Genomic DNA, 18,239 nt, shown 5'->3' with positions numbered 1-18,239 from the left:
TTCCTATGTTAAATTCCCATAGAGGCAGGCAGATTTTTATTTTTAAGTATTTAAAAAAAAATTTTTTAGGATACTATGCATCCTCATAAAGTTCCCTTGGCCTTTGGAATTAAAATAGCCCCACATCATCACATATCCTTCACCATACCTTGAGATTGGCATGGTTTTTATTTCAGTTAGCCTAATAGCTAGTTTGATTTGCATTGCTCTCAATGGGAATCAAACTAGCTATTAGGCTAACTGAAATACAACCATGCCAATCTCAAGGTATGGTGAAGGATATGTGATGATGTGGGGCTATTTTAATTCCAAAGGCCAAGGGAACTTTATCAGGATGCATAGTATCCAAAAAAAAAAAAAAAAAGAATACTTAAAAATAAAAAATCTGCCTGTCTCTATGGGAATTTAACATAGGGATGTCCAAACTTATGCACCCTGTATTTTAAGGAAGAACATTTATTTATTTACGATACATTATTCATTCACAAAGAAAATTGGTGTCCTTAAAGGTTGAATTTTTCCTAATTTTTTAAATTAAGGCATTAAGTTCAATTTCCAAAAGATGATTTTTTATTCCTCTTTTTAGTCAACTTTAGCATGGGTGCCTAAACTTATGCATAGCACTGTATATTATATCTGCAAATATAAATGTCATTTTGACACTATTCTGATTTATTCATATTAATCTATATGATTGTAGAACTGAACAGATACTCACTGTCCTCCCCAGTAGATCTTAGTCGTTACTACATAACTGGACCGTCTGAAACAGATTTTTTTGGGGGGGGGGGGGGGGGGATGGTGGTTATTATAGTGAGATCAAGCCTAATCCTGTCCTATAATTTTGTTCCACTGAATCCAGATAACACCCACATTTACTCTGAACTCAACCTGACAAAACCCAGAGCACAGGAAGAAATACAAGATATATTGAAAAACTTTTTCCATGATTAATGTCCGAGAAGAAGAATATACACTCAAACTGATTTGCCACAAAATTCACCCAAAATGAGAAGCATAAGAATAAACAGGTCACCTCCAGCCTTTCTTCTTAATGATGTTGCCTAGAGTGATTTCAGCCCTGCAGAAAAAGAAGGACACAAAATCTGAAAACCTATTTTTATTATTCTTATTTCTACACTAAAAAATATCTAAACATCCTTAAAACATTTTTTATTTTTACAAGAGAACCAAAACCGCTTAAATATATTACATAAATATATTACAATGGTTTGTAAGCATTGTAATATATATACAGGGGGACTTTAAGTATATTATTTCCGTAATAAGCACAGGTAATTATTATGTGTACAGGTAAACCAATGACCTTGTGATAAGAGAGGAATGTTTTATCCAGGTTTCTTGCATTATTTGCGATACTAATGTCTGAAATTAAACGGTGCCTTACAGGAGCGAGTTTGGTTCAATTACAGTTCAATTTGTGTGACAGATTCACTCAATTCTTTTTAAAAACCTATAATGTCAGCACATTCCTGAAATTAGCTGATGTGAAGCAGAAGTGACTGTGTGTGAGCATGTAAGTGGTGATGTAGGTCACCAGAGCCGTATGCCAGCCAGATGCCCGCTGTACGCAGGGATCTACAAGCGTGAAATGGAAAGACATGCTTCTTCATGTGTAGTGACCCTGCATTTAAAAGTGACCTGGCTAGCTGGCCACTGACTAATAGCCATTCATTTTACAGCATTGACTATTTCAAAACTATTTCTTAAACAGATTCAAAAAATCATTAAAAGGGGTGCTTCACAAAAGAGTTGTCAATAAAACTTGGCTGCCTGCAGTTGAAAAAAAATGTATCGGTGCTACCTGGCTAGAGAAAACAGAAAAAAAGGCGTTTTTCTTCCCTCCCTTTTGCCAAATAGGTAGGAAAACTTCAAAACCCATAATGCACTGGGCTTATAAGCATTATTGGATGCTATACGCTTGACCAGAGTCAATTACCTCCTCGCTTTAGTAGGAAATAGCAAACTTTTAGTCATAATGGTGCTGACTTGTACTGATCCCTGCTGAAAGATTTCAAAGATTAAATGTTTAGCGGGAGTGAGTTATTTCCTGTCAATCCGCATCGCTGTGGACTTTTTTTTGTAATGGACATCAAGATTTTAGGTTAAAATTTACATAGCATACTTTAGAAGATTAGATTAGAAAAGATTAAACTTTGTCACTGTGCAGAGTAAATGCGCACACACACACACACACACACACATGCATATATATATGCATTTATTAAAGTATTACTGTATATAATTTTTGTGAAAATGCATTTAAGATGCAGATGAAAATTCATTAAGGAAAGTGTATATTTGGTTAACATTAGTTTACATTTCACAATTTGAAATCAGTCCTGCAGTGTATGGATTTTTAAATATTCAATAAATAGCAGGTAATAAAAGGTGCATGCATAATAATTATAAAAGAACTAGCAGTTTGAAAATAGTTTTATATGGAGTAAAGCATGTCACACTACAGGACATGTGGACGTCTCAGAGCTGATTCATGTAATCTACACATGCTGCTCCAAATGACGATGAGCGTGATCGGATAATCCCTCCAATAATCACGAAGATCTACTAACAGCTGTTCAGTTCACACAACCTTTATTTCAAACTACGGTTATATCACATTACATCAGCACTGTCCAGTCCTCCATCCTGCAGAGTTCAGCTCCAGTCTGCTCCAACACACACGCTTAACTGGGACTGAAGCTAAACCCTGCTGGCAGGAGGCTCTCTCTCTCTCTCTCTCTCTCTCTCTCTCTCTCTCTCGCTCTCGCTCTCTCTCTCTCTCTCTCTCTCTCTCTCTCTCTCTCTCTCACTAAATCACTAAGTCTTCCTTCCGCTGAAAAAAAATAGTACCTGGCCGTGAACAGCAACAGAAGTTACATACATTATTTCGCCATTTAAAGGAGGCAAAGACTGTCTTTATGAGTGAGTCTGTCAGTGGAGAAGACTTTTATATTGAAAGGAATGAAACTTGTTGTGAACATGGAGAAGCAAGACGCAACTGACAGATGACTAGAGCACGGAAAACCCCTTACCTGTTAAAAGGACAAGATATGGCAGCGGACATTCAAACGGATTTTTTATTACGAATATAGGACTGATCTGAAGGAATATGCTCTATCTACTGTAAATGCAGGTACACTCGCTTACTCGATCTCCCACAATAGGCTACTCTATTCCATAAGCTTCAATGACCAATATCAATGAGTACAAACATATGTTTACATGAACATTGCATCTGTCATGTGACAAATGAACGAAAGACTCAGAAGGTAAAGTAATTATTTATGTTCCCTGTAAATTATTTTTGACTGCATTATAATGATTTCTTAATTCAAAATATGATCAAGATTGCATAAGTGGATGTGTTCAGGGAATTTGTCTGTTAAAAGTATAACATTAAAAGCCCAGAATGAACGAAATGACTCGAAAAAAGATTCGTTAATTTTGATAAACGAAAAGAAAACACAGCTATTGACCAATCAGAATCAAGGGCTGTAACTAACCGTTTTATAAAAGAATATACTTAATTGCAAACAAATTGTAATGTTTGGGCACCTAATTGCATGCTAATTGCAATTAAATTAAAATGAATTATAGTTCAGATTTATATTCCAGGGTTATATTATTTATTTATATTTATATTATACGCAATTAGCTGAACTTTAGAGTGCTTTTTTGACCCACTTAAATACGACTTAAGTACGACGAGTAAGTAGCCAACATATTTACTTGTAATGTCATAATCACTGCTATTATTTTGAAATATGGTTAACGTGTACTGCTGAATGTACTGACCAGCATTTATGGTTAACTAAAACTAAAATATACTTTAATGTAATTTCTATACAAACCATCATTCACTTCAACATTTCTTATGATGGAAGTTGCCATTTAGTCCATTTAAAATATATTAAATGTAAAATTGAATAGCACACTAAAGTTAAAATCAAGTACATGTGCTTTAAAGCACAAAAAAATTAATGATTTAAAATGTACATTCATGAAAGTGTACTCTATTTAAGTACACATGTAAGTGGCCTTTTTATCATTAATATTATATTATTCACAAGTAGCCTACAAGTAAAAAATGTATATGCTTTTAAGAATTGAAGTACACTACAAGTGCACATTCAATACAATTAAACGCACTTCTTTTTCACAAAACACGTTCAGAAATGTATTATAAATCCACACCTGTGGTCCAGGACAGAACAGCAGAAAAAAGTACATGGAATCTCTTATCCAATATATTGTTGGGAAATGGGAATCATACCTGCCTGAAGCATAGACTTCTGCTGTGTCGAACAGATTCACTCCGTTCTCGTAGGCTATCGTCATCAGACTCTCTGCCATCTACAGGAGAAAACATCCAGACACAAACACATGCATCAACTGACAGAGATCTGGCCGTTTACATAAATGCTCTTGGTGCAAAAGATGCTTCAGTTACCACAGAAAAATAATTTCAACTCATGCAGATTAGCATGCAGTCTGTTTACGTTTGCTCTGAACTTGAACGATTTCTAACTTTGCACAGACATGGTAAGCGATTGCATCGATTTGTTGATCGTGCAATGCCGTTCCCTATCGCGAGTGTGATAGTTAAATTTTTTTGCTTTGATTTTACACTGTGTTTGACAAGTTGAAATAATTTTCTGTGGTAATCAGATGATCCTGTAAATGCAGTGTTAATTGTATCATACACAGAATATTCCTAAAGGTTTAAAATCTCATAATTTACTTTGCCATTGCAAACCTGTATGACTTTCTTTCTTCAGTGGAACAGAATGTTGGTAGACAGTTTTGGTTACCATTGATTTCCATTGTATATAATTTTTTTTTTTTTAACAGTTTCCATTTTATGTTCTTTTATGTTCCATTGTAGAAAAAAGTCATAGATTTGGAATGACATGAGAGTGAGTACATAATGACCGTATCTAATTAAGCATGTACATTAATTACACTGCAGAAAGACGCTGGAAGTATTAGAGCTGCACGATTCTGGATAAATTGATAATCACAATTTTTCGGTTTAAAATAGAGATCACAATTCTCCCACGATTCTGAAGAGACAAGTAAACAAAACTAGGGACTAATTCACTCAAGGTTCTGACATAATGTTAATTGTTGTAGTCGGTTTAAAAATATATGTAATTAATTTAACATTTTTTAAAAATCAGTTTGAATGAATGATTCAATGACAAATAAATGTTTTAAGTCACTTGTCGCCACCTACTGGCGTAACGATGTAATCGATACTATCTTTATTTGAAGGTACATGATTCAAAAGGTAAACTTTCATTTACTCTGTTTTAATCGCTACCATAGAATTCTTGCTGCGATCATACTAGTCAAAGGTTTAATAGACATAGCCGAAATCATTGTCATTTTGGAATAAGATCACGTGGGTGTTTGAATTACGATCTTTTAACGATTAATCGTGCAGCTCTAGAAGGTGATCGTGTGAGGTAATGTAAAATTGATCCTGAACATTACAGTTCACCTCGTCAGAGATCTGAGATCCAAATGTCACCCAGGTGCCTGTGAACAGAAAGAGAGAGAGCGAGAGAGAAGGATGAAGAAGTTGGAAGGATGGATAGGAGTGGCCTTTTATTTAATTAACATTATATTTTCTGCAAGTCCTGTTTTTAAAAATATACTTTTTAGATTTGAAGTGCACATTCAATACAATTAAGCACAATTATTTTTCACAAGAGTAAACTGGGTTAAATTAAATTACTTTTAACATGGAAAAAATAGACACTTCCGCTTTAAATAAATGACCGACTCTCTGGATACTCACCAAGACCCAAGCAAGAAACACGTAGACCCGACTTTCCAAGGTTCCTGAGAGAAAAGATGAGAAAGAAAGAGTATTTAGTACTCCTTAGTACTCCAATCCTTATTATTTTTCTTCTACTCATCCATATTAAGTATAAAATACCTTGATATAGTAAAAGTTATGATACGAAAAAGCATTTCGCTATACTGTATGGATTTGTGTCCACTAGGAAATAGACACAATCCCAGGGAATGTTCTCAGAACTTTGGCTCACATTCTGGCAAGGTTCTCTCAAAGTTATGAGCAAACGTTCTTCCAGAAGTGTTAATAGAACGTTATCTGGTCTTTAATAATGTTATCAAAACATTAGCAAAACAATATTATCATTCATGGAATGATTTTCTGAAACATAGTTATTGGACATTAGTGTAATATTTTTTTAAACGTTATCTACTTACTACTAGAAAAACATTAGAAAATTAAAGTTCCCATACTTGCAAAATGATAAAATCGAGAAAACATTCCCATCAAGGTGCAGTAAGAAGTGATTTCTGAGAAACGCTATTGAAAGTGAATCGGACCCGAGCAGCACAACACACTTGTAGCCAATCAGCAGTAGGGGGCGTGTCCACTCATGATGAGGAAGGAGACAGAGTGAGCTAATCAGAAGTAGGGGTGTGTCCACACATGATGGGGGAGAAAGAGTGAGCCAATCAGCAGTAGAGGGCGTATCCACACATGATGGGGGAGAAAGAGTGAGCCAATCAGCAGTAGAGGGCGTATCCACACATGATGGGGGAGAAAGAGTGAGCCAATCAGCAGTAGAGGGAGTATCCACACATGATGGGGGAGGGGACAGAGTGAGCCAATCAGCAGTAGGGGTGTGTCCACACATGATGGGGGAGAAAGAGTGAGCCAATCAGCAGTAGAGGGCGTATCCACACATGATGGGGGAGAAAGAGTGAGCCAATCAGCAGTAGAGGGCGTATCCACACATGATGGGGGAGAAAGAGTGAGCCAATCAGCAGTAGAGGGCGTATCCACACATGATGGGGGAGAAAGAGTGAGCCAATCAGCAGTAGAGGGCGTATCCACACATGATGGGGGAGAAAGAGTGAGCCAATCAGCAGTAGAGGGAGTATCCACACATGATGGGGGAGGGGACAGAGTGAGCCAATCAGCAGTAGGGGTGTGTCCACACATGATGGGGGAGAAAGAGTGAGCCAATCAGCAGTAGGGGCGTATCCACACATGATGGGGGAGAAAGAGTGAGCCAATCAGCAGTAGAGGGCGTATCCACACATGATGGGGGAGGGGACAGAGTGAGCCAATCAGCAGTAGGGGGCTTATCCACACATGATGGGGGAGGGGACAGAGTGAGCCAATCAGCAGTAGGGGGCATGTCTAAAAAATGAGGTTGCGTTATTTCTGCTCCATACGTGAGTAACATTGTTTGTCTGGAGATGTTGTTCTGCCGGCAACTAACAACTAACTCTTGCTTGTATGTACTCTTGTGCACTGTATGTCAATTTTTTTGCGTTTTTGTCCGTTTATCATTATGATAAAGATATATCTGCTCTTGCATTGCATGTTTGTGCATTTTGGGGGGGGGAGCGATGAAAGGAAGGGTGTTTGTTTGGGTTGATCTTAATTATCAACAGTGTTTCTCATAAATCGACTACTGGACCTTTAATGATTTCTCTAGCATTCACAGAACTAAGAAAAAACTTGAAAAACGGGATGTTTGAACATTCTGAGAATATTCATGTTTTCATAAGTTAATGGGAATGTTAGCAAAACATATAACACAACTAATTTTATAGCAGTAATAGTAAAGTTACTGTTGTAAACTGGGGTAAAAATGCTATATAATTACTATGTTCAGATGTGTATGTTTGTATGTCTCTGCTTTTGAGCTGTATTATTCACTAAATTAGTTTCCAAAACCTTTAATTTACACATTGTTTGGAAACAACACTGAGCAGGATATAGAATAACTTTTTATAAAAAAATATAAAAAACATAAAATTTGGCTTTTTAATGCGATTATTTGAAAACATAACTGACAGATTAATTGGATATATGAACAATTTGTTACTTGCAGCCCTATACACATTTATATAGATATCAACTTTTCATTTTAACACCAGATTGCATATATTGGCTAATGGATATGGAGCTGTGTTCAAAACCATTGTGAATAAAAAAGATGGGAACGTTTGGAAATGTAGAGTTGAAAGCTAGAGTAGCACCCTCGGCTGCTTTAATTACAGATGGATGAACACCAGTTGAAGATCAGCGATGTGTCACCCGTGCCTGCTTTTCATCTGAGCTGCTGCTCACTTGCGTGTCCAATAGAAACGGAGAGATAGAAAGAGACAGATTGTCAGTGTGTTTAGATCCAGGCGGCTGAACCACGCTTTCTCTTCTCTGCATCTATTTTTGTTTGCCCGGCTAGTCTATTTATAGAAATGTTGCAACTGTGCATTTGTTTGTGTCCAGTGTGTGTGTGTGGAATGGACTATTCATTATATTGATACTGACATATTACTAGCCAAGACTGTGAGAAATTACTAAATTAATAGCATGAATCATTAATTTGATCTAAAAAAGTAGCGAGAAAAGGCACATCTATTCATCACATGAGAGGAATGGGTGAGGGAGAAAACTGCAAAGCTCTTTCTCGCTGACACAAATATTTTCACTTTCTCTGTCATCCTTCATTTTTATCTTTCTCCATCCTTTCCTCTTTTCCACAGCGCTGCATTAGAGTGCTGAATCACACACACACACACACACACACACACACACACACACACACACACACACACACACACACACACACACACACACACATCGTTATGCATGTATTTGACGAGAAGCCGCAGGGAAGAAAACGTGAAGATCATGCGCTGTATATACACTGTCGATGCTGCATGTTTACATCCACATATACACACACACACATGTTGGGTTTTCATGTTTTATGGGGACTCTCTATAGACGTATTGATACTGTACAAACTGTATATTCTCAGCCAACCGTGACAATTTTATTTAAAGCAACAAAACATTGTTAAATGGTTTGTATGGTATAGTTTTAGTTAACTATAATAACGCTGCTGTATGCCTGAGGCTTTCAAGCTTCAAAAAGGACACAAAAGCACCGCTTGTATTATTAATAATCCATGTTTACACTGTGTTCCACATTTTCTGAAGCCATGATAGCTGAATATATGTGTGAAAAACAGACTGAAACTTAACTTCCAGTGGGTTGAGAAATGTTTCGAGTCTAGTGAAGTAGATCAACTGACTGAAAAGAGCTCAGGATAGAATGGCATAAATGTCCGAACGCCCATTCATTATGGATATGGAAAAGAGTGACTATACACTATACCGTTCAAATGTTTGAGGTCAATAAGATTTGACAAGAATTAAAAAAAAAAAAAAAATTACTTTTATTCAGCAAAGTATGCATTTAATTGAATTGATTGACATTTATAATGTCACAAAAGATTTCTCTTTCAAAGAAAGAGTCCTGAATAAAATGTACCAATTTCCACAAAAATATGTAGCAGCACAACTGTTTTCAGACTGATAATAATAATAATAATAAATGTGTCTTGAGCAGCAAATCATCATATTAGAATGATTTCTGAAGGATCATGTGACACTGAAGACTGGAGTAATGATCACAGGAATAAATTACATTTGAACATATATTTACACATTAAACATTTATTTTAAATTGTAATAAAATTTCACAATATTACTGTTTTTACTGTTTTTTTGGATCAAATAAAATGTGCATATAAGAGACTTCTTTCAAAAACATCTTACCAACCCCAAACCTCTGAAAGGCAGTGTTTGATGAACAAATTTTAATTTCTGGGTGAACTTATCGTTTAAGTTGTTTTCATTTTAGGCACCAGCCAACAGGAGGTCATTTTAGGTTTTACTAATAATATTGGCAAAACCCAACCAACCCACACACACACACACATGATTCAGATACATACTGCAACACAAATGTGACCCCGGACCACAAAACCAGTCACATGGGTAAATTTATACATCATCTCAAGGCTGACTAAATAAGCTTTCCATTGATGTATGGTTTGTTAGGTTTCTGAGGGTGCAAAAAAATCGAAACATCTAAAAATCTCCTTTAAAGTTGTGCATTTATGTTGGCGATTGTGCTGCATTCACTCACAAAAATAAATGTTTGATATATTTACGTTTGGAAATGTACAAAATATCTTCATGGAACATGATCTTTACTTAATATCCTCATGATTTTTGGCATAAAAGAAAAATATGCCGATAATTTTGACCAATACAATGTATTGTTGGCTATTGCCACAAATATACCCGTGCGACTTATGACTACTTTCGTGATCCAGGGCCACAAATGTACACATGCTGGTTCTTGCACTGAGCCCAAGACAAGTGATATCTCTTCAGCTGCGACAAAACAACAGTACATTTTGTTAATCACTTGGTTTCTGTTTCTGCAGCATCATCCTATGCATTATGCAGCAAATAGGTTTATATTAAACCACTTTCTGATTGCTTCTGACTCTAATGTGAAGCAGCATTTCACTTTCAGAGTGGAAAGACAAATGACTTGTCGCCTGGTCATCATCGGTGAAGGCTTTTTATTGTCTTTATTTGTTAGGTAAAGACATTTGCTAAAGACTTTTGGAAATCATCATACACCCTACCTTCTATGTTGCTTTCTTTTCTCACTCTCTTATGAACACAAGCTTTTCGTGTGAAAGAAAGAGCTTAATGATGCTGAGATCTTGGCTGATTCTCCTTTTCCTACCACAAGCCTGCCTATAAATCATCCTGTTCACACACAAACACATGCTGTAACACTGGCCTCCGCAACAAGCATGCTGTTCTATTTACTGATGTGTTTACACAGCCACTATGGTGTGTGTATAGACATGTACACAGTTGTAGTTTGTGAAGTCCAGTAAGAATCCATGTAACTGTGTGCTTTTGCACCCTTATGTTGTTGCTGTAACTTATTTAATTAGTGGGGATTTCTAAGACCTCTAAAACTTTGCTAAAAAACCTGTTACACACAATCTACTGCAAGCCTTCTTTTTTTAAAATCTAGAAAAATCTGAGTATCAGAAATGTGAGAATCAATTATGACACCTCAGACGTTTATTTGTTCATCTCTAAATCATTGTATTGCATGTTTTCCCCTACAAAGCACTACAGTGCTTTGACCATAAAATGAAGCATTTAAATATCATCTTACTAAGACATATTATTGGAACATATAGAGTCACTACTGTTATTTATATGCAGTTTATGTTAGTAGTCTGCTATACATCTATAAAGATCTCATTGATTTATATTACTAGCAATCAAAATTTCATCTTATTTTTGTCCATAAAAATAACAGCAACTGCACCAAATTGCTTATTTTTTGCTCAGTTTTGGCTTCTGAATAATATCAAGGTGTATTGTCGTCCTGAAGTATGATCTCAATATTCTCCATATATCAGACTATATGAGCCATAAAAGCCTGATGTATCAAATAAAATAAAATAAAAAATGCGATTTTTTTTTTGGTCTAAATGTTCAAAACACTGTTCCGTTTCAAAAAATGTAAACCTCTCACTCAAATTGTTGTGCCGATAATATAATTAGCAATGGCATTACACATTTATTTTCACGTGTAGTCTCAGACATTTGGACCCCACTGAATATGGTCACATCATACATCAGCGGAGACATCAGGCAGATTCATAAAAATCAGAAATGCAGAGCACACAACACCATCCAGAGTCAGACTCACTCCTCTCAGAATACTGCAGTGCACCACAACAGGGTAGAGAGAGAGAGAGAGAGAGAGAGAGAGAGAGAGAGAGAGAGAGAGAGAGAGAGAGAGAGAGAGAGAGAGAGAGAGAGAGAGAGAGAGAGAGAGAGAGAGAGAGAGAGAGAGAGAGAGAGAGAGAGAGAAAAATGAGAGTGAAGGCAGATAAAGTGGAAATGAAATAATGACAAGCACAGGCAACATTGAGAAAATAGAAATTGGGAGAGAACAAAGAAAAACAATGATATAGAAAGAAAGAGGGAACGATTTTGAAGGAATGTGGTGAATAGTGAATGAGAGAAAACAGAATGAACAGAAGTGGTGGGAGAGAGTGTCTGTCTGCAAGCCGTAAAAAGGCCCATTCTGATTAATGTACTTTATAACGAGTTAGCATAGGCAATTATTGCACATGCTGAGAAGAGAGAGGGGAGAGGGGGGAGGGGGGGCGAGTGAGTGAGCAGAAGAGAGAGTTATGTGCAGAATGGCATACTTCTGCATACTACATATGTATATAGTGTGCAAAAGAGAATAATGCATAATGTAATATGCTCAGCTTCACCTTCTATTTCTGGTGTGATGAATGAACCGAATACTTTATTATTTGATTGCACTGCCAAAAGTTACGATGAACCAACAAAACTGGCATAATGGAAAACACTAGCCTGGGTGCCAGCCCGAACCCTGCCCACAACATTTTTTGGTCGGGAAGTTCGGTCTGGACTCTATCCGTTGAGGAGTAATTATGCTCGGCTCCCAAAAGGCCGAGCCAATCAAATTGCCAGGGCGGGCTTTAATCGATGATGGACAGATGATCTGCGGTTACGTAATCACCCACGTCACCAAAGAGCGGTTGATTTGAATTAGTTTACAACAAAGATGACTGCCGCTGGAGAATTGAGATTTCACGAGTTCACACTTACAAATAAGTCAGATAGAATAAATGCGTATATGAGATTTCACAAGTTCACACAAATAAGTCAGATAGATGACGTGCTGTCCGAGGAGAGGGCTGTGGGCTCGGTAGCCATACTCCTCCATATGAGTATGACGAAGTCAGGCTAGGAAAACACTGTATTTATTTCTGAAATGAAAACTGGATGCCACTTGCCGAATGAAACATGTAACAAAGTAAGGTCACACATCATCATTGTAAATTATTACTGTTTGAAATTTTGGTCTCACTTTATATAAAGTGTCTTTAACTGTGCTGTGTCCTTAAATGTGCTGGCATTTAAATGAACAATTTGATACAATGTACTAATTGTGTTCATATATTCTTATATTTTTAAAAAAATCATGGATTTAATTACAGCTATAATTAATTTCTGTAATTAAGTCTGTAATTACACTGTTGACCTTCCCTTACACATTAACCCACCCGTAAACTTAATCTAATGTCAGTTTTGACACCAGTCTTTAAAATAATTAAACCTCAGTAAATGAATAAAAGTTAAACATACATCCCTGGTGACGGACAGGGATGGCAGGAGGAGCCAAGGTTGGGCTTTGGCAGAAGGTCTGGGAGGAACCCGGGGACCAACTAATGTAGCCGGAGGTGATGGAGACCCAGGTGGAGCCTGTAGGCCGACGCACCAGGGTGGAGCCACTGCCGGGAGGAGAACCAAGGCGGAAGGAGTGAGTAGCTGAGGCGCACCTGGAGACCGGGAAGTTTGTGGTGGAGTCAGTGATGACTGACAGAGACTGAGCCGGATGGACGAGGAAGTCTGGATGAGTCCTAGGGCAGACGGACCATGGTGAAGCCGACGGGCTGACAGGCTGAGGTGGAGACATGGGCCTGGAGGCCCGAGTTGAAGCCGGAGAGCTGTGTAGATCTAGCGGCAGGGCAGAGGAGCTAGACAGCGGAGGTGGCAGATCCAGGGAACTGGATCCAGGTGGGGGATGGGAACAGGGAGTCTGGCAGGAACATTGGAGCAGGAGGGTCTCCAGAAAGACAGCCAGATGGGACAGGCTTCTGGCTACGGTATGGACTGGACAGCATGAGCTACCTCCGAGACTGACATGGCGGCCGGCACTGACTCAGGGACGGACACGGTGGCTGCCTCTGACTCCGAAGTGGGAGTGGGCTCTTCCACTCGGTCCGTGGCGCGCACAGGCTCTGGATCAGGTTCTGTGTATTGAGCGTGGGGCTAACGGGCTTTCCTTAAGCCGGGTACACACTGTGCAATTTATAATAGTCGTTTATGATTGTTGCTTCTCAGACTGTACGAAAATGATCATCGCTGTAAGACATGTCACACTGTAAGATCTAAGTTATCATAAATGTCAGATTGTACGGCAGTTAAAAACGCGTTAAAAGCGGTTTGATTGAGTTTTACATAATCAATCAATGACATGTTCAGTGAGCTGCATTACACGCGGGATAGAAATGGTGGCTACAAAGAAGTCTCTAACGTTAATTTTGGTCAAAATCGTACAGTGTGCACCCGGCTTTTACTCTCCCTCGCAGACCCTGAAGGGGACCCACAAATCCACAGCACCCACTCTACATTTACAGGCGAACGACCCTTGAGGACCTTCCACAGGTAGGCGTGCCTTTGACAGCTCGTTGAAGCTAGTCTGGTGAAACACACAGAGGGAGCGGTCAGGATAGTGAGTAAGGCACAACAGGTCGAGAAAATCACTCATGTGATCACTCCCCCTGATCCAGAAGGAGAAGGCGCAAAGCTGGTATATCCATAGTCCTTTTAACTTAAATCTTTATTTGAGGTTGGTTCTTTTGTCAGGTGTAGTGGTAAGCACTCATGACAAAGAAGATTAAAGTAGACCGTATTTGTTAAAATTTGAAACACTCAGGAGAACATAGGAATCCACACAGGAGAAACACTAACCACACGAATCATAAACAAGAACCGACAAGGGACTAAATTGAACAGGGAGTATAAATACAAGGTAAATATAATGAGAGACAGGTGCAAATCATAAGTAACCATGGAGGACTTAATCAGTAACCAATGAAACCGAAAGGACGAGGAAACAAAACAGAATATCAAAATAAAAGTCCATTACCATGACAATAATAAGCAGTACTAAAACGCCATATCTTTTTTGGGGGGATTCAGCAGAAGCAATAAAAGTCAATTTGGAACGACATGAAGGTGGGTAAATGATGACAGAATTTTCATTTCTGTGCGAACAATCCTTTAAACAATATTGTTTATAATTTAAAAAGACAAATAGCTAAACAAAAAAAAAAAAAACGAACCAGCATAGAAAGAAGTAGTACTTATGTAACATGTCTGATCAATCCATGTTCCATAATGCATTTTAAAGGGGTCATATAATGCCATTTTTGTACAAGCTAATATGATTCTTTAGGGTCTAAATTAAAAGTTTGTAATATACTTTAATTAAAAATTCTCATTAGTATTGTAAGAAAACACTAATTTCACCTGGTCAAAAACAGCTCTGTTTTCAGCACGCCGTTTCAGTGCATGTGTCTTTAAATGATAATGAGCTTTGCTCACCCCGCCCCTCTGTTCTGTGCGTACACCGTTTCTAACACAATAACCACGCGTTGTTCATTATAAACGTGGGATTATGAATTATATTGAGAACGTCGTACATAGAAAACATGCCGTAATGTACCTGAGTGTAAACCTTAGATGCATTCATCATGAAGCGTGCAGCAAGGTTTGCAAATTTGCAAAGATTAATATAAATATTAATATAAAGGTTAATAAAACATCACACTCACTTCTGGAGGTTCAGCAGGAACACGTTGGTACCGATCCGTTTTTTCTCGTTTGTAAAGCTGTCTGGTGTGAAATGATTCAGCAAACAGGAAAGCGAAGACGATCGTGGGGAATCCCCGTGAGGGAATCCCCGCGTCAATCCTTTGGGCATATCCCTTCAAAAACAAAACTCAGCCACTGCATCTTCAACTGTTCGGATTTAGGAACATCAAAATGACTGCTGTGTTCCTTGTTACACCGAAGAACAATCGCAGACGCCATTCTGCTCATAGACAGCGCTCCAGTGAGGGTATCAACAATGACGCGCGGACTATGATTGACAGCTCGCTCACGAGCGAGGGCGGGTCTGTGTTGAAACGCTGCAGCTGTCAATCACAATCGTGGGAGGGGCGTCCGACCGTGTGACGTCACACGGTCGAACGGCTTGATTTCAGAGAGGGTCAAACATATAAGGAGATTAAAAAAAAACCACTGGATGGATTTTTATCATTTTATGATGGTTGTGTACAGGCACTGCCAACACACATTTCAGTACAATCAACTTGTAAAAGTGCATGTACCATTATATGACCCCTTTAAGAAAAGGTCCATTTCCTGTAACAAAATTTTTATCTAGGCATCTTATAGCAACATGAGTTTCTCCACAGTTGACAGTATAAACCAGCTATTCGCTTGGCTAACTTAAAAGTCACAGTGCTGTTGCTGGGGGAGTGATAACTGCAATACTGTGATGCAATGTCTAAAGCTTCAGCAGACATAACGGAGGAATATATTTAATGATATAGGACAGGAATGAGACTGGAAGATATTCCATGACACACTAAAAAAAAATCGGATGCAGTTAAATATGAGTCACCATATGCCTGTGAGAAGAATGTGATGAGATTGATTTGCTTAATGTGATAAAACAAATCCGTTTCATTTAAAGGGGTGGTTGATTATGATTTCACTTTTCTAACTTTAGTTGGTGTGTAATGTTGCTGTTTGAGCATAAACAACATCTGCAAAGTTATAATGCTCAAAGATCAAAGCAAAGGGAGATATTTTCTTTTAAAGAAATCGCTTTTTAAGGACTACCACAAACGGCTGGAAGAGACTACACCACATTAGTGACATCACCAACCCTAGAATTTACATAAACCCCGCCCCCAGGAACGCGATTTATAGATTATCAAGACAGAATTTACAAATCAGTGACTAGAAGATAACTACACATAAGCTACAGAAATTCATCAACTAACCATTCAGAAATGTCCTGTTGCTTCTACATGTTGCCACTTCTTGAGTCTCTCCATCATTGACTCCGTTGACATCATCTGACTCTGGTTTGAACATAAAAGGCTAAAAGTTTTTGAAATTTTCAGTGCATGTCTGTGTGAGGTAAAAGGACATGATGAGCTCTTGAAGCTCTGCCCTCTGTGCCGGGAGCAGTAGCTCATTTGCATTTAAAGGAACAGACACAAAACAGTGTGTTTTTGCTAAAATATCTGAGGGGTATTTTGAACTAAAACTTCAGATACACACTCGGGGGACATCAAAGACTTATTTTACATCTTGTGAAAAGGGCATTATACCACCCCTTTAAATGACTGTTAACACCCAGGAGCTAGGACAAAAACTGAAAACACTAAAACCCAAACATTAATGTGTAAAGAGCGATCAGAGGGGGTCTGATTTTGACTCCATCCCTTGTATAGACACACACATACAGGGAAATAAACAAATCAAATTCACTGTTCTGATACCTCCTCACCCTTATGAAAGAGAAGTGTGCTTAATTGTACTGTACTCGTTCACTAGTGTAGGCCTACTTCAAATCTTAAGTATGTTCTTATTAAAAAACTGTACTTGCAGATAATATATTAATGAAACTGCACTTTCTAATAATGTCAAATTAAAAGTTTTCTTTAAAATCATGTTTTAATAATATTTTGTCATGCTTTAAATAACTACACATATTTTGATGCACTGACTACTAAAGCACATGTAAAATACTTGATTATTACTTAAACTATAGTGTGTTAACATTACATTTGACGTGAATTTTAATGTGAACATTACAATTTTGAAATTGCAACTTCATCTTTACAAATGTGTAATGTGTTAAATGAATTACATACAAATTTCAGTAGAAATGACATTAAAGTATATATAAATGCGTAAATCAGTACATTCGGCAGTGCATTTTAACCATTTCAAAGACAATAATAGTCATAGTGAAAATACTAAGATGTACTTAAGTCTTACTTAAGTGGGTAAATTTTTTTTTAAATTCTGTCATCATTTATTCACCCTCATGTCTTTCCAAACCCATAAGACTTTTGATAATTTTCGAATCACAACTGAATGTTTTTAATTGAATTTGAGAGATTCCCTCCACTGAAAGTCTATTTCTTTGAGACTTTAAAAAGCTCATAAAAAAGGCTGTAAAAGTCTTCTGAAGAGACACAATCGTTGTATATGATGAACAGATTTAATTTACACTTTTATTCACATATAAACATTGATCAATGCACATACAAAGAGCACATCAAATATGATAAATAGCAGCTCAGACATGCATTTCTGCAGGTATTATAACCTCGGTTCAGATCATTTGAAAAATGGGGCATGAAACTCATGGAAAATTTTATGGTGCATTTTGTCCTTTTTGGAGCCTAACTTTTGATATATGAAAAGTGAAACATGGACGTTCTACAAAACATATTTTGTGTCCCTATAGTATATAAAAAAAGTCATACAGATTTAGAACAAGGGTGAGTTATTTATAACAAATAATAATTTTCATTGAACTAACACTTTAAAAAAACGTTTCACAATGAATCAGACCCTTGTAAAAACATACTTTTAAAAAGAGTATTAATTATGGACATAAGATACTTTAA

The 18,239-nt window shown here is 37.5% G+C and overlaps 1 protein-coding gene across 1 annotated transcript in view; it reads right to left on the bottom strand.

Annotated features, from left to right (window-relative positions):
* Positions 1-18,239, bottom strand: part of LOC308691755 (voltage-gated potassium channel subunit beta-3) — a gene marked incomplete at its 5' end in the record, with an annotated part of 41,431 nt that overhangs the window by 14,311 nt on the left and 8,881 nt on the right. Inside the window, 5 exons of the mRNA XM_081367304.1 lie at positions 719-763; positions 1,037-1,081; positions 4,298-4,377; positions 5,528-5,565; positions 5,828-5,871. Of these exons, the coding sequence (XP_081223430.1) occupies positions 719-763; positions 1,037-1,081; positions 4,298-4,377; positions 5,528-5,565; positions 5,828-5,871 (252 nt within the window). The remainder of the gene's footprint in view (positions 1-718; positions 764-1,036; positions 1,082-4,297; positions 4,378-5,527; positions 5,566-5,827; positions 5,872-18,239) is intronic.

The sequence above is a fragment of the Scardinius erythrophthalmus genome (assembly GCF_964197995.2).
Source record: "Scardinius erythrophthalmus genome assembly, chromosome: 5".
NCBI classification, from domain to species: Eukaryota; Metazoa; Chordata; class Actinopteri; order Cypriniformes; family Leuciscidae; genus Scardinius; species Scardinius erythrophthalmus.
This window is presented reverse-complemented; position numbering and strand designations above follow the sequence as displayed.